At 43.5% G+C, this 25450-nt stretch overlaps 2 protein-coding genes across 3 annotated transcripts in view; both read left to right on the top strand.

Moving 5' to 3' along the window:
• The window catches only part of LOC142767038 (uncharacterized), a 114201-nt gene extending 90923 nt beyond the window's left edge, over positions 1–23278 (top strand). Inside the window, exon 6 of the mRNA XM_075868255.1 lies at positions 23084–23278. Coding sequence (XP_075724370.1) covers positions 23084–23235 — 152 coding nt within the window. The 3' untranslated portion in view covers positions 23236–23278. The remainder of the gene's footprint in view (positions 1–23083) is intronic.
• LOC142767591 (uncharacterized) lies at positions 1677–13092 on the top strand. Of its 2 annotated transcripts, XM_075869561.1 has the most exons (5): positions 1677–2046; positions 7011–7073; positions 9222–9310; positions 12487–12646; positions 12744–13092. In XM_075869561.1, exons 2-5 carry the CDS (start codon positions 7070–7072, stop codon positions 13004–13006), a joined length of 516 nt encoding a protein of 171 aa, XP_075725676.1. In that variant the 5' UTR covers positions 1677–2046; positions 7011–7069; the 3' UTR covers positions 13007–13092. The 2 variants fall into 2 exon arrangements, with proteins under 2 accessions (XP_075725676.1, XP_075725677.1); XM_075869562.1 differs by lacking the exons at positions 1677–2046; positions 12487–12646 and having other exon boundaries at positions 6659–7073.
• Positions 23279–25450: the final 2172 nt, after the last annotated feature.

Here is a 25450-nt window from a genome sequence, read left to right as displayed (position 1 = left end):
AATTCCTGCTTAAAAGTTCGATAGATCTCTAGTGCGGACTTCTTAATCATGCCAATTCTCCACATGTCAGTCTCTGTTTCCTGCAGTTCCTTTTTAACCGATAGTTCTTTCTGGTTTGGCCACCTGCTGTTTTCTAAGTATTTACCAGTCAATTTCCTGGTTCGCTTCCTCCATTTTGTATTGACATTCTTCATGTACAAGTAGCTGAAAACCTTCATAGCCCAACGCTCCTCCCTCATTTCTCTCAATCGCTTCTCAAATTTTATCTTGCTGCTAGCTTCCCTGCCATCAAATGATGTCCATCCCATATCACCTTGTACTCCCTGGTTTGGGGTATTCTCGTGAGCTCCTAAAGCAAGCCTACATATTTCACGTTGCCTAATTTCTAATCTTGCTTGAACTTCTGACCTCATGCACAAGACCGCGTTGCCGAACGTCAGCCCAGGAACCATGACCCCTTTCCATATTCCTCTCACAACATTATGCCTATTGTAATTCCACAGTGCCCTATTTTTCATCACTGCTGCATTCCTGTTATCTTTAGTCGTCACGCATATTTCGTGTTCCCTCAGGTACTCGGTCCCATTGCTTATCCATACGCCCAGTTATTTGTATTTATCTGTTATCTCTAGCGTGACTTCCTGTATTCTAAGCTCACTACCTTTGTTATCATTAAAAATCATGACTACTGATTTTTCCTAACTGAATCTAAAATCTAACCTATCTCCCTCATTACCGCAGATGTCCATCAACCTCTGCAAATCTTCCTTGTTGTCGGCCATTAGCACTATATCATCTGCGTACATTAATGCTGGTAGTGCCTGATCAATGAATTTTCCTTGTTTGACTAAAGAGAGGTTGAAGCCAAGTCCCCTTGCCTCTAACTTGGCCTCTAATCCTTGTAGGTACATCATGAATAAGAAGGGTGACAGTGGGCACGCCTGCCTAAGTCCACGTTTCACCACTGTGGGCTTGGATACCTGTTTTTCCCACTTTTTAACTACCTTGTTAGTTTTATAGATTTCCTTTAAACGATTAGTGACTCCATCTTTTACACCCAGTGTGTCTAGTATTCCCCACAAGTCCTCTTGAACCACGCTATTGTACGCTCCCTTGAATTTCTGCAGGCCTGTAGGAAGCTTCACAGCGCAGCGCCTGATCTTGTGAAACGGCGCAGCCATGCAGACAGGGCATTCAATTCCCTCCCTATTTTTTGTATACTACTGTCCTTGTGTACAGCGTAGAACACATAACAGTAATGATAGCAAACAGATCATTGATTCGGGTATGGCCGTTCATACAGAGCCAAAAGCCGCTGCAGCAAACTGGATTGCGGATCGTTGTTGTTGTTGTTGTTGTTTCCCTGTAGAAATGGCTCGTACCCAAAGAAGGGGATTGGCCGATTTTAAGGTGAATTTGCCCTAAACTTTCAGCATTGTGTCATTCCTACAATTTTTTTTGTAACTTAATTTTGATTTGAAATACCGATATCAAGTTTGCAGAAAAAAATAAGAAAAAATTTTGAGACAGCAATTTAGCAAGAAAATCGTTTAGTCGCAGTGATGTATACTTGAATGGCGAATAAAACATCCCTGTGGCTGAAACCCAGTTGCGGATCGTATTGAGACAAAATATTTTATACACTTCTGTTTTCTTTGTTTCATTTCTCTAATTGCTCTTGTGATGGCGTGGACCGCGCTTCGTGATCTCATGTACCGGCGCACTGCTTTTAAGTTTAGTATGGCGCACGATAATACATGATTGCGTGCTTTAATTTAAAAAGGTTCGCGAGTATGGCAGCAACACTGCAATGTCGGGAAGAGGCACGGGGAAGAGGATAGTAGTAGAACCAGTAGCAGCTGCATGCCCGGGTGGAGCGACTGATGCCCAGATGGAGGAATGTCAACCCGATGCCTTTTGTGTTGGCCGTTCTGGCAGTTCTGCCGACTTTATAGAAAGAGACGACCCCGTCGCTTGTACTCTTCTCTTTTCCTTCGGGCATCAGCGACAACATTGACGGACGACGTGTTCGACTTCACCGTGCACGTGAGTATAGGTTGGTTTTTCATTGGAGTGAATTCTTGTTCAGATTTGCAACTTGTCGACTTCATCCTGATCACCTGTCACCGGCAATAAGTCACATACGTGTGATATTTAGGTGAAATAAATGATAATGCACATTTTCTGCTCTATTTGCGTGACTTAGCTACACCAGGACATGAGGTAAAGCCTTTGTCGCCTAGCCACTAGCAGGCAAGATCGATCACTCGCATCCTTCAGTTCACGAATCAACGCGCCTGCCTTAAAATTAGTAAGCTGCTCGCAAAGAAATCTTACCGAGGCAATTTTGTTTTCTGTGAACAATGCACCGTAGATTTGTCTTGAATAACAAAAAAAAACTTGAAAAATAAATGTCGCGACCTTTTAGAAAACGCCGTGTCTAAGAGCTAGGCGCGGCATTTTGTAAAAGGCTCATTAAATTCAGTATGTTTTCGTAGTTTCTGCTTGAAATTATTATTGTCTATGAATTTCATGGCCCAATCTTTTGCTTTGGCTGAATATCTCGGCGGCAAAAACTTTGTTCAGTGTCCCTTTATGGGCAGGTGTAGATGCCATCATTTCAGTCGCAAATCTTTTTGCTAGTTGGTCGGCTGGTTAACAATAAGGGTACTAACTAGAGTTCCAGATTTCATCAGTAACACATCGTCATGGCTTCATCAGATGCTGCATTATATACATTCTATCCTCGTTTTTTAATAGGTGTACCGTATGGTCCACTGTTACAGGAAACAAGCGAGCTCATGGACAGTGAGCCATGTGGTGCTAACTGGCAGCGAGGCTTGTGAATTGGACGCATGCGCATAGAATCGGGGTGCGCCCAGTTTTGTCTGCCATTTCTCCGCCTGTACGCATGACAGCATTGGAAAGCGCATCCGTATTTTAGCTGCGCAATTTATCTAGCCCAGTGCCTCCTGCTTCAGGGATTTCCTGTGAGCACAAAAAATGCATGATTTTAATCGTTGCTGCAGTGTTTTGCAAGTTGTCACCGTAAAGCACATCATATTTTTCGCATAATGCTCGCTGCAACTAGCAAGTTTCGATGACTCAAAATGCTGTTCAGGTCTGATGTAGCAAACATTTCAAGCTCGTCCTCGTGACCATGAAGTATTGGTTTATTAAATAATGGAAGGCAGAGTTGGTATCAGTTGATTTACAGTGTGAAAATGAAAAGTGCGAAGGACCGTGCCTCGCAAGTAAGCCCCGAGAGCATGAGCAGAGAAGTAGCAGATGAGGATGCTCATGCGCTGCATTTCCAAATCTCACCAGCACTAATGCTTGACGGACTGCTGGCCATGCACTAGCGTGTTCTTTCTGAAACAGGACTTTGGCCCTGTAAGCAAGTTCTTGAAGGGCATAAGTAAAACCTAGAATGGGCCCCCTAAATGCACCCATCCTTGAACCATTGGGCTTATGAATTAGTGCCCTTTTCAAAATACAACTATTCTGAGCTATAAATTGTGACAGACAGTGCACGAAGTTTAAAAATGGGAAAAAAGTCTTTAAATGTCTCCTTTATACATAGTGTTCCTGTGATGTGTTTTCTGCCCTTGTCGCCTTCTCCCGCCATGCCCGGGTAACTCTCTGGGTACCTACGGCGTTTACGTGCTGCAGTGCGGTTTGTTGGGGGCTCGTCATCTGTTGCTGTGAATGATGTGGAAGCATTGTGGTTTTTGTTGTCTTACTTTAACGAGCTCATTGGATTAGGAAGGCCTCGCTCGTTCACTCGATACAAGATCAGATAATCAAGATGTGTGACACATATACCAGCCACGGCGTACACCGGCTGCCCGCCACAACCTATGAGGGCCTATTATCTTGCTTTCACTACAAATTGCCTGGCCCAAAAACAAGTGAAAGCTCAAAATCTCTCGAGCCGCAATTTTAAAAGTGGATGTGCGAAGCGCAGCTGCTCCCATCGAAAACTAGTCATGCAGAGCTAGGCAAGTTTACAAGATATAATATTATGAATATATTGTCACGGCCTACTCCACCAAAGTAGCAATGCCCCCCCCCCCCAAGTGTTTTAAACAGTGCTGATGTTGAGCTTGAGCCTCTTTGATTGCAATTTGTGGAAATAGTCGAGGAAAATATCATACAAGGCAGATAGCGACTTTGCGTGGTGTGTGCCGCGGTAATGCCAGTCATCACTTTATTTTTCGCGTATGCTTTAACACACTTTTCACTTTGTATTTTGCTTTTGTTGTACGCTAATGTACAGTGGAGTCACTGAACATGATAGAGACCGTGTATAGAATTAATTGACTAATTAAAAAAATCCTGACGCCCAACTTGAACCGATCGGCTATACTTCAAAGTGAACTAATATTGTTTCCCATTCTTTATAGTTTGTTTCAATGCAATACCAAATCTCCGCGATTGCCATCACGATTTTAACCGCCTTCCTCGCTATCATGATTTTAACTGCGGACAAGTTTGTATGTACAGTATCTTGGTAAGCTATATCTGTTTGCAGATAAATACTTGGCTATGGCACTTACCCGTAATGAAGTTGCACCTGAAGATGCAAATATTGCAAAGTTTCTTCAAGTAGCTTTTGTTAATCTGCACCAGCCAAATACGCTGGTACTTTTAGGAAAATCGGAATGTGCGTTCTCAATTTCAGGTTATAACTTTCAGCGAAGAAACACCCTAAGCTCTGCTCCCTCTGCGTGGACTACTAAATCAACTTGCCTCACTAGCAGCTCATAATTTCTCAAACTTGCATTGTGAGGCAAATCTAAACGGGTGCAAGCACGAGGAGACAACATGGCAGTTGTAGGCGATAGATTCGGTTGGTGCCCGGGCATGTTGGTGGCGCATTTCGGAAGTGACGAAAAGGCGCTGCGAGATGCACGTGCACACTTTGTATAGTTGCTGTATTGGACAGCAAACTTTTTTTCTTATCTGAGCAGTTTTACCAAAGGAAGCTTCATCATATGGCGTGATAAATGAAACGAATCCACAGGTTGAATCACATCATAGCCTCGCTGTGCTTTTGTACTTTTTTTTAGCTCGCAAAATTTATTTGTACATATAAGTGACAACTTGCCAGTAATAAGGCAGCACTTGTTTCTTTACCATATGATCATCTCCGGTGTGCTGCTGCCTCAATATTTTAAATTCTAAGCATTTACACCATTGTATGCTAACTTTTCCTTCAAAGTGAGACAAGCCACATGTGTATCGTAGATCAAGAAGCATGCCAGTTTTACGTACTTGCAAGGTAAACATCAGAAATGCACAGTTGATCAAAAATACTAGTTTAATGGTGCATCTACATAACAGAGCACCTGTGGCACCTCGGGAACAAGATAATGCCACATATGTTACAAGAGATAATTAAAAAGACAGGGGACGTTCTGTGAACAAATAGAAGCAAAAGTAAAATGGCACGTGGCAGCGAGCGAAGGCGGCAAGGGGGGGGGGGGGGAGCCCGTGGGACTTCAGCGGCTGAACGTAAAATGTGTGTTTAATATGTGGGAGAAAAAAAATTCAAAATTTTGGCGACTGAAATGAGGGTGACTTAGTCAGTGCACTCATGACGAGAGTAAACACGGTTATTATTTATTATTTTTTTTCAAATCTCTTTTGAAAGCCACAAAAAATCTGTATGTGGTGCAGCCTAACAGAAGGTTCGTGAAGGCAAATTATGAATTCGTCGTCACACAAAGGCCTTTTTTTTTCTTGCGCACCATCCCCGCCGCGGTGGTCTAGTGGCTAAGGTACTCGGCTGCTGACCCGCAGGGCGCGGGTTCGAATCCCGGCTGCGGCGGCTGCATTTCCGATGGAGGCGGGAATGTTGTAGGCCCGTGTGCTCAGATTTAGGTGCACGTTAAAGAACCCCAGGTGGTTTTAATTTTCGGAGCCCTCCACTACGGCGTCTATCATAATCATATAGTGGTTTTGGGACGTTAAACCCCACATATCAATCAATCAATCATGCGCACCATAAATAGTGCTCAAAATTTAATTGCATATGTTGTTTTCATCCTCGCTGTATTCCGTGCTGTTTATGGTGTAAAAAAAAAAGAAGTAGCGCGCTGAAGTGGTGCTGCTTTTGGGCAACAGTTGAAAATGGCGGGGTGCATGAATGCGGAATACTGCCGCTTACACTCAAATCACTCTTGTGGTCACCGACCACTGTTTGCAGCATGTGTTGTGTATACACAGCTGCATATTTCCTAGCTAGAAAAATTTGATTTGAGGTGTTTCACGCCATTTTCCATGTAACTATTCCACAATATCACACACTGATCAGCAGGCTTTCAATTGCGCTGAAGGACACAGGTGCCATAAAATTCATAGTCGATTCTTTCAAGAAACCGTATGTAAAGGCTGAAGCTTCATGCGTACATACACACACACATACCATATTGTTTTTTGTACTTTGTGAAAGCTGCGAAGGTCTTATGTGCCTCCAAGCGTAACCTGTCTTATTTATTCTCCATCACCGCAAAAGTTTTGTGAGTTTCAAATAAAAGTTCTTTGCGCATGGCCACTTTTGGGTAATTTTTTTGTGTAGGTGTTATTTGAGCAGCCTACAGTGTTTACTTTATAAGCCTGTATGTATATGTTGCATTATAAGGATGCAGAATGTGTGTAGCTGTACAATATAGATGAAGTGTAAAAATTAAGTGTGTCTATTGTAGTGTTCTTGCAACCAATCTTACCCCCGTATTCTAGAACGTCCCTCCACTCAACGCTTCACCTTCACTTGAGATGGCTGATGGGAGCGCCGTCTCTAAGCAGAGAAAATTGCTGCATGTCAGCAATAATCTGCTGTGATTCTCGAGTAGCGCAGCGTCGCTTTCAAACGAGCAGCGGCACAGTGCTCAACTCTGTCAAGTGAAGGGTGAAAGTCGAGTCGGGGAGCGTTTATGAATATGGGGGTTAGTTTTGTTGTCTTGTTAACCTGCCATTAACACTGGATTGATGCTACTTTGCTCAAGCTGTACAGTGCTCTCCAAGGCTCAAGGAGGCACCGCATGGGGAAGGCTCGGAGCAAACCATGCGTGAGTTTCCTTTCATTGTTACACTATGCACGTATTAAGTGATAGACTTTAATGTATGCTATTTGTATTGTGCAAGTTTTTGGGGACATACAACTTCCAACACTTATATGTTCTGACAAAAATCACGCAAGAATGAGAGAAGCTTGTGCAAAAATTATGCAAGAGTGTTAGAAGCTTTTGCAGAAGTCTGTGAAATGAAGTTTTGAAATTTTGTGGCAATGTGTCATTGTACAGTGGTCAACAGTCTTGCTCAGCATGCTTGACTGCAGGGCTCCCGGCTGCACAGGCGCATCTACGGAGTGCCTGATGCATGAAGGGCCAAATGTCAGCCTGCACACTGGTGCCTCTTATCCCCGTTTGTCTGTTACATCAGCGTCTCTTGTAAAGGGGATCAACTGTGCTACCTTCTTTTTTCGAATGTAATGAGTTCTTTTTCCAGATTATTGTTGTTTGAAGGTAGAGCCTCACATTTCTATCAAATACTGAGGATTCTATTTTTCCTTCTAGATGCTATGAAGTCACTCCTTGTGTTACAATAGAGTGAACACTGTTATGAGAAAAGCTACTTTATGGAGTTAACTCACTCCATATTGACTTAACACACAGAATTGGTGAAAACTACACTCCATTCCAGCTGCATTAGGAATAATATTCATTTGCATACTTCTGTTTCTTTTGTTTGTTTGTTGGCTGGAGGTTTGGAGTATAGGGTGGCCAGAGGGCACTGTGTAGTCTTTCTTCATCTTCCCAATTTTGTGAACATCAATTGATTGCCGTATGGGAAGCAGCCAGCATGCTGAAACAGCGGTGCAAGCATGCAAGATGTTCACCATTGCATGCAGTCAGTTGCTGTGAGCAACCTACTGCATACAATTAACTGCGAGTGGTGAACTAACGCTGCACTATGTGTGCCTCCTGGAAAGCTGCAATGGTAAAGTGCCACAATCGTATAGTAACATGGATAACATCGCAATTTGTTTGTTGAATAATTTTGCAACAGAATCAGTGGAGTTTTGGATAAATTTTTGTATCTGCCTGGTTCATCAAAGCTACAGAGTCAAATGCTGTATATACTCGCGTATTATGTGTACTTTTTTTGTCAATCCGGTCATGTGCGAAGCTAGTAGGAATCGCTGGCCTGAAAGCTCAACTGGGAATATATGTTGCAGGCGCTGTCACAGCTGTCTCAAAGCGGATTGTCATTTGTTTGCTAAGCCTGTTCAAATGCCCCCATTTTCTTGAAGTTCTTCCGAACAGTGCTCACAAAAACCAGTTCCCACGACAGGGTTGTACCAGAGAACATAAGTACTTTCCAATAATTGTCGGGAACCCAACGTAAAGTAAGATGCAGACAATGAAGCGCGATGCCAACACAGTGCTGTGTGTGTCGCCCTTCATGTGTGTGTGTGTTTATTCCTTGTCCCAGTCTTCTATTGCGTTGTGTTCCCTCCGATATCTAACCAACACACCCAAGCTTCTATGCTAAGTCTTATTCAACGCACTCTTCTGCTGGCTCCCATACTGAATATTGCATGTCGAAGAACTCCACGCTGATGTGCTTAGCGGTAGCACGGTTTCAGTTTTCTTCGGTAAGCTTTATAACAGCAATCTGCCTCGTATATAATTATTGTAGCCTATCACAAGGAACGGTAAAAACGCAATGGCCAGATGGCGAAATCGAAAAAAAAATGAGTGCGAAAACCTGCCTCATCTAGTTGATGTGACAGGTCCTTGCACGCGTTCAACATCTGTGCTGTGTCTCGGGAATACATTCTTGCCGTGGAAGAGGTGGGAAGATAGGAGGCAAACCTTTAGGCATTTCGGACTACACATAAACAGGTTTCAGTTTTCAAGTTCGATATTCTAGGGAAAGCATAAAAGTTCATGGAAGAAGGGACCTTGACTCAGTCCATTTTGTGTAAGACTGCACTCGCCTGCTCGACAAGAGATGTGCCTGACCAGAGCATCATGAAGTCAAATGTGTCTGTGTGTGTGCTCGCAAGGTGGCTCGGGCTGGTTGGGGAGGGCAAAGTATGCGAGCAAAAAGTTTCTTGTAGTAAAGCAGGCTGGCTAATTATACTGGTGAGCAAATTATGTGAGGATGCAAATTGTGTGAGTAAATATGGTATGTACTCTTGTATGTTTCAGCTCTATTGCTACGGATCCTGCGGATCCAACTTGGCATCCGGCAGCAACAAAGAGAGGTTCTGCAGGAGGTGCGACAGCTGAAGCACAAGGTACGGCTCTTGTCCGTGCCTCAGCACGCCCAGCCAGCATAGCGCCCCTCTGACCTTCCCCGGCTGCCTGCTGGTACGATTGAAGAAGTGGAGGCAGCAGAGGCAGCTGTGCAGAGTAAAGCTGTGGCTGCGGCTTTGGTGTATATTTCTTGATTTTTAATATGCCTATGTAACATGCAGAAATTTAGTACTGCTTTAGGATACTGTGTTTCGGGAAACAAACTAGTCAGGTTATCTCATGAGCCACTGTACTGCAGTCGAATATGAATAATTCGTACTCAAAGAGGCCAGAAAATTTGTTCAAATTAAAAGAAGTTCAAAATAATGAAAGTTACCGTAATTACTTGAATCTAACACGCACCTTTTTTCCGGTTAAGAGAGTTCATAAATCGCATGTGCGTTAGAATCGAGTACGAAAAAAAAAATGAATATGGTCATTCTATTGCCATCGCCACTTACAAAATGGCTGCCCCCTACGTGCGTCGGCATGGCACGTCGGTAATTTCTGCCTATGTGTTTCCCATGCGCGGCACTTCATACGTGTGCTGAGGAGTTCGTCATCTTGTAGTACATTAGCATCGACGGCATGGTAGGGCCGACTCCGAAAACTCGACGAGTGCACCACAATGCTGCTTTTAAAAGAAAAGTCGTCGCGTGTGCCGGAACGGACAGAAATCGGGCCGCATCGCGGTGATTCGGAGTTCCCGAAACGTGCGTGCGGGACTGGCGGAAACAAAAGCAGAATATTGTCGACAGCAAAGATTCACGCAAAGGCTTCAGTGGACCACAGCAGGGTCGGTTTCCACAAATTGAAGAGCTGCTCGGCGAGTATGTGATTAAGCAGTGAGCGGCACAGCGGCCCGTGACGACAGAACTGCTCCAAGTGCAGGCTATGCAGTTAGCCTTAGAAAAAGGGCTTATGCAGAGCCATTTTAAAGCGAGCAGGTGCTGGCTAACGAACTTTATGAAGAGAAAAGGCTTTTCCCTCCGAAGGCGAACGGGCATATGCCGGAAGTTGCCGGAGGAGTACGAAGAAAAGCTTCAGAGTCTTCAGAGGTTCCTCCTAAACTTGCGGCACAACAACGGCTACCTGCTTGGGCAAATCGGGAATGCCAATCACACGCCTCTTTACTTCGACATGCCTGGCACCACAACCGTCTAGGAGAAGGGGGCGAAGCAAGTTTGTGTACTGATATCGGGCCACGGTAAAACTAGAGTGACAGCAATGCTCTGTTGCACGTCAGATAGGCATAAGCTTCCCCCGTACTTCATATTTAAACGGAAGACGCTCTCAAAAAGAGTCGTTTTCGCGAGTGGTGTGATCAAGCGGGCCAACGAGAAAAAAGGGTGCGCGTCGCAACCGATGTCTTAGTTTTTTTTTCTTTTCTTTTTTGTTGTGGAAACCGGGCGCGCATTACAATCGAGGGCGCGGTAGAATAGAGTAAATACGGTAAACGAGCGGAGGGCTCACCATGCAGTGATGCATGTGCATGGAGAAGTTTTATTCACAAATTACAGGACATCCGTCATTAATTAAAGTAGTCAATACATGTCTGTACACGTTGGCCTTGCAACGAGTCAACAAGTTTTGCGTGCAGTTTGCAAAGCATTTGTACTTCGGCTTCAGTATTCTCCTGGCAAAAGAAGTTGCGCGCGGCAATGTCCAGTGCTGACACTCTTCGTAGACAACCGTGTTTCCACTGTTACCATCTGCGATGCAGCCGGAGCGTGGCCAGCACATGATGAGAATGGAGGAGCGTCTCCACCTGGAGAAAAGCAGATCAGCATTCGAGAGAGAAACACTCCACGGCAGCTTTCTTTTTTTTTTCCTCTCTTCATGCGCGATGTTGAAAGGAGAAGAGTCTCTACATAGCAGGAATGAAAAACAAGGAAGCGTGACACCGGCGCGTTGCAGATCGGCATGAGAGAGCCAACTCTCTGCGACAGCTTTTTTTCCCCTCTTTCTCTTCATGCGCAGTACTAAGAGGAGAAGGGTCTCTACGTGGTAGGGACGGAAAAAGCCGAAGCGGGGCACAGGAATGTCGCAGATTGGCATTTGGCAAACATTCCACCGCAGTCTTTTCTTTCCTTTTCTTCATTTTCTTCTTGAAGCACAGCGATGAGGTGTCTGAAGTGCCACCGCAGGATTGGGCGGGGTGCTGAGAGCATTTTCGGAGCGCGGTATAGCTTTGATAAGACCACAGCGTCAGTTCGAATTAAGTGTGTTGGAATTAATGAGATTCGACTGTATTTACTATAGTCTGTGAAGTCCGAGTGAACTGTCCTAAGCTAGCAGACGATGTAGGCGACATCGTGTGTTTGATGGGCAGTGACTAGCAATAGCCTGCTTAAAACAGACATTCAGTAATTTTGTTCATTTATCACCCTATTTCGTGTCCGCTGCGGCTCTCTCTACTTTGAGCTACAGTTCACCCTGCCTTGTGTTAGCCGATTTCTTACTTTTTTAAAAATCTAACATGCACCCAATTTCGCAGTGTAAAGAAAAATGCACCTTTGTTTATTGTGATGAGATTTCTATAGCGACATGCCTCTTTGTTGGCTATCACAGAAAAATATAAACAGCAAATGGTGCGACCATCTAGTGCGACCTTTATTTTTCTATCAGTTTCATCTATGACCAAGATTTGGTCACTCTAAGGTTGTCTCTTAGTACGCCTTGATCATGTTCATTTATCTTGTTGTGCTCTGCTTACAATGCATTGATTAAAAACATGTTCAAGCTTCTTTTTGAATTCCACATATTTTATCGTTTTTCACCTGTAGAAGCTACTCCTGGTCAACATTTAGGCAAAGACATTGTAACCTCAAAGAAACGTGTATTGGAATTTGAGCACTGTACAAAGTAATTATACTATTTCATAGCTAGAATCAATATTCATTAAGGGTTATAACAGTGTTGTATTTGATTTCATAACAGCGAAACTGCATTCAGAGAAGGACTCTGAAAGGTTCTCACACTGAGTGTGAGAGGGCTGATGTGGAAACCATTTTAGGTCAAGTGAGTTGAAGTTAGCGTAAAAAAACAATGAAATGTTGTGATGCCCAAAAATTCAAGTTGTTGTTTTCAGTGTCCTGTTCTTGCAGATTTTTATCATGAAAACATTTCGATGTGCTGTTGCGTTTACCCCATCTATGCTTTTTGCATTTTTTTACAGCGCAAGCACCTCCTGCGGATTGGGGGACGTGGCCTCCGAGAAATTGGTGTGAATGCCATGAAGGCTGTATTGGCACATGATGTGCAAGTGCTGTACAGCCTTCATGGCAGAAAAGAGAAAAGGGCCTTTGTGAACCTGAGGCTCTGTAGATTAGTGACAGGTTAGACTTGTTCATTGTTTTATGTGTGTGTACCCTTGTGTATTCTCTGTACTGCAGTGCTTCATGTGTACTGTGGTATTTCTGTTCTTGTATGCAGATGTCATCTGCCAAAAAGCAGGGTGCGACCAGGCGGAGGCCCTCAACTTTATTAAGAGGTGGCTGCCAGGGTCTGGTGATCGCTGTGGGGGCAGGAAGCGGCGCTTCAGAGAAGCATTTGTTGTGGAGCAGCCCGATGATCCCCACTCTCAGAGTGCAGATTATCGGCTGCTCGCGGCAGCTGGCTTCCTGCCCAGCCACAGCAGCCAGGGCCTTGACAGCACCACTGTCACTGTGCCCCCAACGCAACCTGGCCTGCAGTAGAGCGGGCCTTTTTTAGTTGTGTATATATATTTTTCAATGTATACATTTTTTGTTGTACCAAATAAATAAAAAAAACAAAAAATAAATAGTCTGCAGACTGTCGGTGGTGCACTGTTCGGCTAGCTTATGCTGATTCGGAAGCACCATCACCATGTTTTAGTTACAAAAAAATGCTCTAAACTATGAATATTCTCGATTACCATGTGGGGGACATATGCGGGGATTGCAAGTGGGGAACATACGCTTTCAACATTTACTTCCTAACGACTTTTTTCGATCTGCTGTACCAAATACCAGTACCAAATAAAGCACTCGCTATTGCAAAAGATAAATTGGTAAAAAATTAAACTACACTTCTAGTGTTAGCAAAGGGAATGAGGTATAAAAGATGAAATAGATCGAGTAACTGCTTTCAGTTCTCAGCATTCAATTTTCTGTTGCCCCAAGTATACAGGGCTGCAAAGCTACAAGAGCGGGTCATCGAGGCATATTGTTTAAATCTTCCGGTAAGAAAAATTCCCTACTAATAATGGTTACATAATGGCAAGCCAATCAGTAGCCAATATTCGTCGTGCAGGAAACATCGGTGTAATAACGGCATTTGATTGGCTGCAATGTGACCCTGGATTGGTCTAATGTCGGTCGTACATCCGTAGCCAATATTCGTCGTGCAGCAAACATCGGCGTAAAAATGGCATGTGATTGGCTGAAATATGGCCCAATGTTGGCCGAACATTGGCAGCTTTGTCGGCAATACGACGGGCCTTCGTCGGCCCAATGCTGGTTGCATACTGGCTAAAACATCGGCAAAACGTCGGCCCATCATTGGCTTGAACGTCGGCCCGACATTGGAAGAAGTTGCACTTCCGACGTCGGCCCGACGTCGGTGCCGATGTTAGCCGATGTTGGTCCAAGATTGGTCCAACGGCGGCGTGCTGCCTGGGTATCGTCAAGACGGGTTGGTTTCCTGTCAGCAAAACTGAAAAAAGGGGTCCAGGACTGGTTCGCACAAATAAAACGCACGAGCTAAGAAAAGCCATTGTGAGCTTGGCTCTATGCAAGGTTATCGAGGCAAACAAGGAAGCAGCTGGGCAATTTTCAAATCCCCCAGGATCTGGAAAGATGGGAACCAGCTTGGTATTTGCAGTTTGCGCTGAAAGCTAAAACCAAACTGGTTGTGTATGCACCTTGCGAGGCGAAGCGGAGCCCCGGATATTCGCAGCTAAGCCGCAGCTTCTACCAAACAACAAGGGGCTGAATGTGTGGAAATTAATAAAGCACTATCGGCTGCAGCCCTGGCAGAAGCCCGCCTTAGTGCTTCATCGACGAGAGATTAGTCGAACGCTCAATCTTCCCCCTTTTTCCATAGGATCAGCTGAAGGGAGTGGCACGTTTTGATGATAAGCTGGCGGACCACTACTTTGTCCTACCCGAACGCTTTCAGGCGAGTTTGGCACGTGCACCAGGAGCCGGTTTTTCGAACCTCATTCAACTGCCAGAATAGTTCTTGGAAACCATGGTCATTTAAGATCTTCGGAAGTATGGGAAATCTTGGTGACGTGTGCGAAACGTTGGTTCAGTGTGTTTGTGACCATATTTGGATTTCGTGTATACTGCACCCTCTCCACGTGCATTGTGTGGTGTCTTTCCCCGCCTTCGCGGGTAGAGCACCTAGACCATCGAGCGCCGTGTTTGCTGAAGCCGCAGAAACTGCGCCCAGGGTTCGGAATGCGGCGCTTTATAAGCGGAAGACTTTTGTATGTTTTAGGTTTTACAGTTCATCAGTTCTCCTGTACAGTTTTTGACTTCATGTACTTGATCACTTGATCAGCTCCTTTCGAATTTCCCGTTACTAACCATGTAAATTAGCTGTTGTCGTTCTTACGAGCGCCTCATTTGACTTGTTTGACGATGGTTCCTAGGACGAGGGCCCACTACCAAAATGAGACCAGCAGGATACGCGGTCGTTACAGTACATGTGAAGCTAGCGAAATGGCCGCGAACGTATCATGAGCGTAGCATGTATTCATGTTGTTACAAGACACGCATCTCATGTTTATCATGTTTGAAAAAGTATCATATCTTTGTCAATATTTGACATCCCGTAATACCAAATTTGGCATATGTGACGCTAGCATAACGGCCGTGAGCGCATCATGAGCGTGGCTTGTAATAATGTTGTCACATGACACGCATATTATGATTTTCGTGTTAGCGTCTGGCGCTTGTGTTCGCCATGCAATGATGTCATACTATACCAGTTTTGCAACATGCCATGCAAATGAAACCACCGCAGGAGCTGCAGGACGAGGAAATGTAAGTCATGTGATTCGTTACTTGCATATCATGATTTTTGTGTTATGACTAGTCAGATATGTTCATCATACAGTCGTGTTATGTCATACTAAGTTTGGTACCGATACCATTTTTAAACGGCCGGGAGAGCTGAAAGTCGTAGGCGGCTAGATAGAGATAGATAGATAGATAGATAGATAGATAGATAGATAGATAGATAGATAGATAGATAGATAGATAGATAGATAGATACGCTCAAAGTCGCCGAAGTTCGCTAAGAAATGCTTCGCATTTAAATGTAATACTAATGAAGCATTGGGGCTCAAAAGCAGGTCTCCTGGGCGCCAGCCCAGTATTCTACCACGGAGCCACGACGGTGCTTGGAACTTGTTGGCAAACTTGCCTTAGGCAGGCTTGATTTCGGGAAAGCAATCACGTTATACGACCTATAAAGCGTTTGAACAGCGGAATAACAAGCAGCCATCGCACAATGTGAATATCCTAATGAGTTTGTCATCCAATTCTAGATTTCAACACAAAAGCTTGTTCTTACTCAGCTATTAACTGCGGCACACACCCACTTCAGGCATAATTCCTCATCGTCGTCAGCCACTGCATGAACAATTGGCACAATATTCCTCGCAGTAGTTTAGCGGAAACCACGCTTCTAGGAATAATAAGGAAAATTAGTAGAGCAAATGCCGACCTACAACCCTGAATTTTTTATTATTAGTGCCGTAGTGGGCATCAAGCAGGTGTGCTTGGAGCAGTTAACCAAAGAGTGTTTAGAAAGGGCTCTGAAAGGTCGCTCTTATAGCTTTCACTCTGACTGTGCTGCACCTTTCGCGCAGGCCTGGCGTTTTATTTTGTATATTGTGTCTGGAAGCTAAAGTTGTTTTGTTTTTGCCTCTTTTAGAGGTTTCGGCTTGAAAAACGTACAAGCATGCAGTGTGGCTGTGGATAAGCCACATCATGCGCCCTTTAACTACCTCTGTGATTCCCTACACTTCCCTACGACCGTACTCTACAGAATTTCACTCCGTAGTGGTAGACGCTGCAGCTATAACAGACTACTTTAAACAGAAGCAGTTGTGCTGAAAGAACTCTGGGACGTTTCCTTGCTTCATGAAAGAAACACTACAACATCTAACAAACCCAGTTTTGCTCATCACGACAACATTCATGTGCTTGGTGAAGCTGTGCTGCAAGTGCTCCTTACCTTTCTAATTTATCATTTGAAGGAGCATATATGTGTGAAGGCTAATGCAAAGGAGTGCAACTTTGTGAGCTTTGGCGACACTTTTTAGATGCGGAGCATCTAATACTCGAGGCTTGTAGTGCGGCACCGTCCACAAGCTTCCTCCTCCTTCTTCCACCATCTGTGCATCCCTTCCTCCTCTACACACCGCGCGCGCTTCACTCCTACACCATCTGTGCATCCTTTCTCCTCTACACACCGCGTGCGCTTCTCCTCTTCACGAACATTCGCTAGCTGTATAGCGTAGCGCGCATGCGCCGTCACGCTTCGAGAACATCGGCAGCTGACGCGCGCGCATGCACCGTCGCGCTTCGAGAACATCGGCAGCTGACACGCGCGCATGCGCCGTTGCGCTTCTCCCCCTTCTCGAACATTCGACAGCTGACAGTGCATGGGCCGTCGCGCTGTATATATACTCAAGGTCGGCGCTCGCTCGCTCAGTTGCCGCTCGTCGGTTGGTTTGTACGGCGCGTCGACGTCCAAGGTCGCGGTGAAATGAATTCCAACGAATCCACAAACACAATGATCGACGTCTCTTCGACCAGGGCCACCCTTTCGCATACGTGTGTACGTGTTCACTCATTTAACACCCCCTCCTACAACCACGTTAACCAATTTAGCCATCGACCCAAGTAAGTCGCACTTTAACACCCCATTAACCAATTATATGCTCGGCATCCTCCTCAGTGTTCACCCGAGGGAAGCTGCGGGCAATGTTTTTGCATACATTGATGAAATAAACACAGTTAATTAAGGCAAAACATTTCTGAGTGTAGTTTGTAAACTGTCTCACAAGGTACAAATAAATGATGGAAAGTTTGTTAATGCCCCTCACAGCGCAAATATTCGATTTGGAATGCAATTATTAATTTAAGATGATTAACATGTCAACTCTTACATGAAAATCAGTAATAAAGTAGTCGGCAAATACAAAATATTTTTGGCGGCATGGGGTTAAACCAAATGACATTGAAGCCTTGCAGGAGACAAGAGTGATAGTCGAAACATTTGTTCTGACACCTAGTGTTGACAGAGTTTTAAATCTTTAATCTTTCAAATTTTTAAGCTCAGTTTGATTCACCTGCACTATTATAGGTGGTTATTGACAGTGCACGAGTTCAGAAATTGTGCAGAACGAGTTCAGCAGTGCATGCACAGTGCGACATGGCAAACGAATGACAAGATGGAAACTTTACTTCTGTTGACTTACTTTATTGGGGCGCGAACTTCTTAACAAAATACACCGCATTCGGAGAGATCTGTACGTCACCTACGTTTGGATGCGGCGTCGTCTGTTCGGCTGTGCGTGCGGCTGCACTAAATTGGCACCGTCAGTGTAGGAGCTGCAGGAAAATTAGTAACTAGTTTTACTTTCGTACCTCTCCTGCACCTTTTCAACTTAATTGTCAGGTCCAGAAGTCAAAATTGTTGCACATCTGAAACGAATGACAAACCGCGGCACCTCGTAAAATGAATCATGAGGTGCAGGTGACTTTAACCGACCCTTAAGAACACGAGCACTTTTGCAATTCACCCCCGTCAAAATGTGGTCAGTATGGCTGGGATAAAACTTTTGTTGTTGAGCTCAGAAGGGCCACGTGATTTAACTAATGCGCAGAAGTAGTGTTTCATTTTCAACATTATTGAAGAGTACATTCCCTAACATCGTAGACAGCCAACTCTTGTGGCCAATCAAAGGCACACCTTCACTAAATGTGTGCTAAAACATTCACAAATAGAGCATTGCAAGTGTGAGGTCCAAGATGACCTGTTGTAGCGGACATTCAGATGTGTTAATGTGCTTGCAGAGGGGACATTCGGGGGTAGCCACCCTGTCGTTGCTAGGCAGTTTGAAAAAAAGTAACATTACCAGATATCGATATGCATAATCAAAGTATATAATATTTTCCCAGGTGAAGGAATAAACTCAGTTAACTAGTAAAGAGCATTAGGGTATACATATATGTATTGGTACCTCATTTTACATGTTTTATTACTCTGGGTTGCTTTTTGACAAGGCATGTCATGTAGCAGGCACCTTGCCGATTGTACACAGCTACTTTTATGTCAGGTAGACCAGGAAGCTTATGAAGTAATTCTGATTTATGTGACGCATTCTTTGTCACACTTTAGTGAACCACACCTATAATTATGTGATGCTTCTCAAGAGCGACTGCAGCAAACTAATAAATTGTAGCTGTTTTGCACTAATATATGGGCTAGTGACAAAAACGCAATCGAGGAGACAGTTATGCATTTGCCTTCTTTCATGGCAACGGTCTGAATCACGTTATCGGGCGAAAAAAATTCAGAGTTCGCTATTGAGTCAGCGACTTGTTCTCTCGTGTAGACACGCCACAAGTCCCGCATGTTTTTTTTTTTTTTTTGTGGCAGATTATGACACGTTAAAAAACGTATCTTGCAATTCGCCACCACCGTGTGATTCCTACGCAAAGGCATTCAAAAAACTACATATGTTGAAACTAACCAACTAGCTCAGCAAGCAACCATCCTTAAAAAGTGATGTTTTACTCATCATTATGTAATTTATAGGCTTCAAACAGGTGTTCATTGGATAAAAGCTTTAACGGTCACTTCCTTGCCCCGAAATGAGCTGAATGCCCTTCGCGAAAGCATTGTAACGAGCCAAAATACACATAAACAAACAGTGTGTCGGTCGGCAGTGGCTCAAAATACAGCGAAATGAAAGAGCGGGATACCCACCCGAATGCACCGTGAGCCGTTACCTGCCATTGCTACCATTGGCCAGCAGCTATTTTGAAATGAAGATAATGATGTCGATAGGCTGCTGGTAACAACGAGTCGGCTGGAGCAAGGACAGCTGGAGCAAATACAAAAGAATTTAGACGCAGCACATGGTTAGGCAAAACTACTCGGTATGCGAACAACTTGGTATAGTTAGGTGTAGCGCTACGCAAAGATGTAGACCCAGATCCGCTGGCCCAGTATTCTTGCACTGAGCCACGCCGGCGCTTGGAACTCCTTAGTAAACTGGCCTTAATTTAGGCATGCTTGATATCGGAAAAGGAATCGCGTTAGGTATTAAAGCATTTTAGAACACCAGAGGAACAATCAGGCGTCACAAAATGTGAATCGAGTAACTATAGTGGACGTCCAATGCTCAAACCATGTATAAAACCTATTCTTAATTGCCTAGTAACCGTGGAAAACACCCACTTCAGGCATATTTCTTTGTTGGCATATAATTCATATAATATATAGCAAATGTGGAGCGTATACCACTCTTCCTTGAAGAATGACCAAGGATAGCATAGTGAACGGATGCCTACTACACAAAATCTATGATTATGCTAGTGGCCCACTTAACTTTTGAAAGAGTTTAAAATGTGTCGGAACACGTAATTACGGGGCGACCAAATGCATGGTGCTCACCGCTGCCTTGACATACGCTGATTTTTGTGTTCTGAAATATTGTTTATTAGATCTGTAAATAACTAACTTTTGAAGGAAAAATGATACATAAAAATTACAATAAGAAAGTTGTAGATCGGCTTGCAAAGCGTCAAAATAGATAGTTTTGAACTTTATACCTGTTAAGTATAAGTGTATTTTTTCGTTAGTGCAAATGCCTATAAAATACAAAAAAAATTATCACGTGACAACCCCGCTCGCGCGTCAGTGCGCACGTAAATTCAATAGTGCTCCCTAACGGCCCGGGTACGGACGACATGCTTCACTCGCACCAGTTCATGTAGCAATAAGCAGTCACGGCGGTTATTGTTTTTGTGGCCAATAGCAAAACGTGTTCATCGTAAAGCCACCACCATCGTCGTGACTCTGCCGAGACAGCACAATGGGGCAAATGCTATGGTCGTGCGTACGCGGAACGTTAGGAAGCACTAGAATCATTCTGCGTACTGGCGCACGAGCGGGTTTGTCGCAAGGTATGTTTCGTATGTCGTTGGCATTTGTAATTAGAAAAACACTATCATACCTAAAGTTCAAAACTGTCTAATCGGCCGTTTTGCGAACCTATCTACTTCTTTCCCATTAAATGTTTTATCTGTCTAAGTTTCTTGGAAAGATAGGTTCAAAAATATTTGAGAAAACAAAAAATATTTGGACTAACTCCAGGCAACGGTGAGCAACATGCATTTGGTCGCGTCGTAATTACGTGTTCCGGCATATTTCAAACTCTGGCTTAAGTTATGTGGGACACCTTGTATATAGCGCAGTGACTACTAAGCAAGTGTGCTTGTAGCAGTTGCCGAATGGGTGTTAAGCAAAGGCTCTGAAATGCCGTTCTTCCAGCTGTCACTGCGATTGTTCTGCGCGTTCCGCGAAGGCCTGACGTTTGGTTTTGTGACATTTTGCGATACTGGTTACGGACACCGACGGCGATAGCGGTGAATAACTACGGTGTGGCCGTGTTCTGACCTCACAACAGCTTTTGCTGTAATGTAATGAATAAAGGAAAGAAAAATCAAAATAGGGTCGAAAATAAGTGAATTTACGTCTTCGTTTAGCATTCTATTCGGTTTGTGGCTTGTTTGAAAACCCATATAGGTTGCTCCAAACGAAATAATCATAAGAAGAGAGATATATTTAAACCCATGCTGTGGAGATATTCCTCTAAGGATTTTTTGTTTGATTTGCCAAAAATGTGCATGTTTAGAGGCAATGATGTGGAAGTTCACTCTCGTTGCAGCGAAGGCATAAGGTGGGTTGTACTAGACTCGACGTGTATAAATAAAAGTTCAATGGAAGAACTTTGTATCGTAATGTGGTGTTTGATATGCCTGCTCGTGTAGAACAGCCTAATTAATTTTTCCAAGAATACAGAAGGTGATAAAATGCAGATATTACCAAACAAGACTAAGCAAGCTTACTAGACAAGCAAATTTCTTAATCGTTCCTCAGAGATAAACACTAGCATCCACACTACAGAAATTAAGTGACCGTCATATGATTCAACTGCATATATCTATGCAAAATTATTGAGAATGAAACCTGTGTCACCAAGTGCCCACACCAAGTGAATGAGACGTAAGTGTCTCAAGCCAAGAGAATTAAACATTTCTTGGCAATTAACATTATAGGTGCAGGTAAGAATGAACAGAAAGACGGATAGTCTGTCAGAATGACAGCTTCTGTTATTTACAAGGATTTTTGCGTGAAAGTAAAACAATTTCATGCAATTACACTTGATAAATTGGCATAACGTCAGGTAAACACATCGAAAAAGACCATTCTAAACAGACGATGCCATTTCTATTTCTGTCTTTCCTTCACAAGCTGAAGCATTATGTTTTGATTACGATGTTTCTTTATAAAGTTGGCAAGTGGTCCTTCAAAATAGAATTTAGTTACCTATGGTGTAGGTTTTCGCACTTATAAGAGAATGTATCGTAAAATTTTAGTCTAAGTCTTCGAAGAGGTATGTTTAGTACCAGTATTTCACTGATGTTTACTTGGGTTGGTTGAAGAGTTCCTGCACGACGATGACTTGTGGACACTTTACTCTAGGCCACCGTTGGTTTGAAAACGTCGTAGATTCAAAATTAAAACCATAGGGCTACCTCCTCTGTGGCGTTGCATATCTGCTATGTGCTGTTAAAATTTGGAACCATGTTCGCAGAGAATGCAAGCGCGCTTTTTTATTGAAAAAAGCATTTGCTTCAAGTTTTCGAAGTCTAAGACATGACCGCGAAAATTCGCGTTTCAGAAGAACCAGTGGGCGAATTTCGCAAGCGGGCTTTGTAACTTTCTGTGTTAGTCACTGTTTCTCACCTTTTTATCTGTTTATCTTTTTCTCGTCATATATACTGTACATTTATTCTGATACCCATCATTGTTAGGGTAAGGATTTTATTTTACTTGTGTGCCTAAATGTGTCGGTGTGCTTGCATTTCTGCCGAAGTATTCAAGATAATGCGTTACTTATCACTTTACGTAGGAGCAAATTTCAAGTTATGTTTTTATAACTACCTCTGTTGTGTACGCATCGTGTAATAAATAGGTTGTGTTGAATGACATTACTTTCGTCCTTGAATATGGGTGGAAGCTTCAAGATACATAGTAATGGAGTCCCAAGAGACGGGGTGCTTAGGCACAGCGTGTAAAATTCTTCTACCCTTCCCAAGATGATAGAAAAAATATTCATCTTAGTTAAAGTCGCGAGACCGCCAGTTTTGTGGCCTCAAGACACCTTAGCCATGAAAACTCTTGAAGTACGCTCATAAATAACCCCTTGCAGCCTATTGGTGAAATTATTGGGGTATTAAAGCAGCCCTAATTCTTTTGATAATTACTCTCTGAAAACATCTCAGTGTGTATACTATGCCCGACATTTTAAGTAAAACGTTGAGAAAAAAAAGCATTTGGCAGGTGTTTTAAACGAGTGTGAATGCTCGGAAGTACGTTCAACTGTATATCTTGAGATTCAACGTCAATACCATCTATTAAAGAAGTAAATGCCTTACGACAATCAGAAAATGAAAAAAATAACCAACAGTATATTATGTGCTTTTTAATATTTACAGAGAGACCACCATGTGCTCTATGGATACAAAACGGTACAGAAAAACACAAGCAGGACCTTTGTGTGGAGGCATACAACTCAAGCTGCCGCTCTTATATTAAAGCAAAGTTGTACGCCTACAATGAAACAAAATGTAACCACTTAAAGCGATGAAGGTTCACTAGAACTCTAATAAAAATCACTTGAGTTGGTTCTATATGAGACCGTTATAATCAGTAAAATAGTATTACACGAGACTCCACGTGAGTCGTCACACATGCGCAATTTCATTGCGCGGATGTCTAAAACATGAGATTATCGCTAGCATTCTTTCATGTTTCGTATTTAAAAGATGAAAAAGGGTTATTGAATGTGTACACCCTTTAGCAAAATCTTACGAGAGGCAAACTTTTTTAGGCAATAATATCGTCAATTTCTATAGACTGTCCTCCAAGTCAATGCACCCGCAAGTAATAATTTCGCGACCTGTGTTGTAACCGGCTAGATTAAAGACCAACTCTGGCGATTTTTCGAGGTCGATGAATCTCCATGAAATTTACTGGGTATGTTCCGTTGCACATTTTCGCCCTTTATGCCAAATCACAGGTTTGAGTGTTGCACTGATCGTTTCAAAATGAGTTTTAAAATTGCCTCGAAAATGTCAGTTCTCTTGCCAAAATTATTGGCAACACTCTCTGTGTGACGTCATGTTAGCCAGGTCAACGAAATTATCACAGCCAATGGCATCGCTACTTTGGCCGCTACAGCGATTATTGTGCTTTCCACAATGCGATGGCGGTGTTGTTTGGCACGGGTACAACAAGGGAAAGCTTTCGCCATTCTTCTGTGATGTTTGGCCCGTGCTTCGCTGGACTGGCTTTCACAGTTTCCATGCTCCGCGCCAGCGAAACTAGTATACGGCCTCTGGCTCTACCAAATAGTACGTCATACGCAGACAGGGTGCTCCATTGGGTTCCGGTTTTGGTATTGCAGATTTTTGCTTATTAAAAATTGTGTACGACATTTCTTAGCATTTCAGCTATTGGGCTCGTGACAGGAGTGTCTCAGCAACATAGAAACACCATAATCTTGACGTAGTTCCAACCGGAGTTGCCTTTTAATTACGTGATGCACAAAAACACTTGAACCTCGCGCTTACCGAACAGCCGATGACGTTCCGTTAGGTTTCGTTGCACGATGTAGTTATTAGGTTCACCATAACAAAGTCAGCTCATCCTACCAAAGTGTACATTCTTGAATGTGTGATGGCAGCCTTGCGCATACATACATACATACATACATACATACATACATACATACATACATACATACATACATACATACATACATACATACATACATACATACATACATACATACATACATACATACATACATACATACATACATACATACATACATACATACATACATACATGTAGATGGAGTGCATCAAAGGCAAATGAACCTATACGACTATTTCAATTAATCGAAGGCTACTGTTCTCACAGGATATTCCTGCGTTGCACGACAGGCTAAAGGCGTGGAAGGACGAGCTGTGGCCTCTCAACTTGGAGCTTGAAAAACATCCCGCGGACAATGAAGTCACCGACGATTACATCTCCGTGGCAGCATATGAAGATGACAACGCTGCTACGCGGTCGTTGCTTTGTCACCACAAGGAGGAGCTCAAGACGTGAACGTCAAGGATCCGTCGCAGTGCTGCAACTAACGACGTCAGAACTAAGGTATCATCACTACATGAAAACGTGTCCTTGCAGATCACATAGGATCCAGGCTCGCAAGCGCTCCTCTTCCTAAACTGGAGATGCTTAATTCAATGAAAACCCAACGCTATGGCAGCAATTGTTTTTGGATATTTTTAGGCCTGCTGTTTGTAAAAATCTCAGTAGGGCAACGAAAGCATGGTTCTGCTTTCTGAAGAACCTCCTGAGTGCACAATCTTCTAAGGTCATCGACGGCCCTCAAGCGACGGACGCATTCTACGGAGAAGCCAGTGCACTTTTATCAAATTGAATCAAAAGTTGATCAAGCAGCAATACTTGGCAAACCTGCGAAGGCTCAAGCCAATAATGTTTTCCACCGATATGACTTCGTTGCGCAAACTATTGGACACCATACAGGTCAACATCAAATGACTCAAGACACTCTGATACCCGGATCTTGTCCATGGTGCAATTCTCGTCGAAGTCCCCACAAAGGGGGCCTCAAGTGATGTCTTGGTGCAATTTTTCATGCAAAAAAGGCGTCCAAAGAACGTTGCGACGCTTAGATTGTCGGAAGCGCATCGGCAAGAGCTTCTCAATTACGTCTGCATGAATCTGGAGCCTAGTGCAAGACGTGTTTTTGCGCAGCGTTAGAAGAATCA

Source organism: Rhipicephalus microplus, chromosome 7, assembly GCF_043290135.1.
Source record: "Rhipicephalus microplus isolate Deutch F79 chromosome 7, USDA_Rmic, whole genome shotgun sequence".
Taxonomy (NCBI): Eukaryota; Metazoa; Arthropoda; class Arachnida; order Ixodida; family Ixodidae; genus Rhipicephalus; species Rhipicephalus microplus.
Note: the sequence above shows the minus strand (reverse complement) of the source record. Positions and strands in the feature narration are given on the sequence as shown.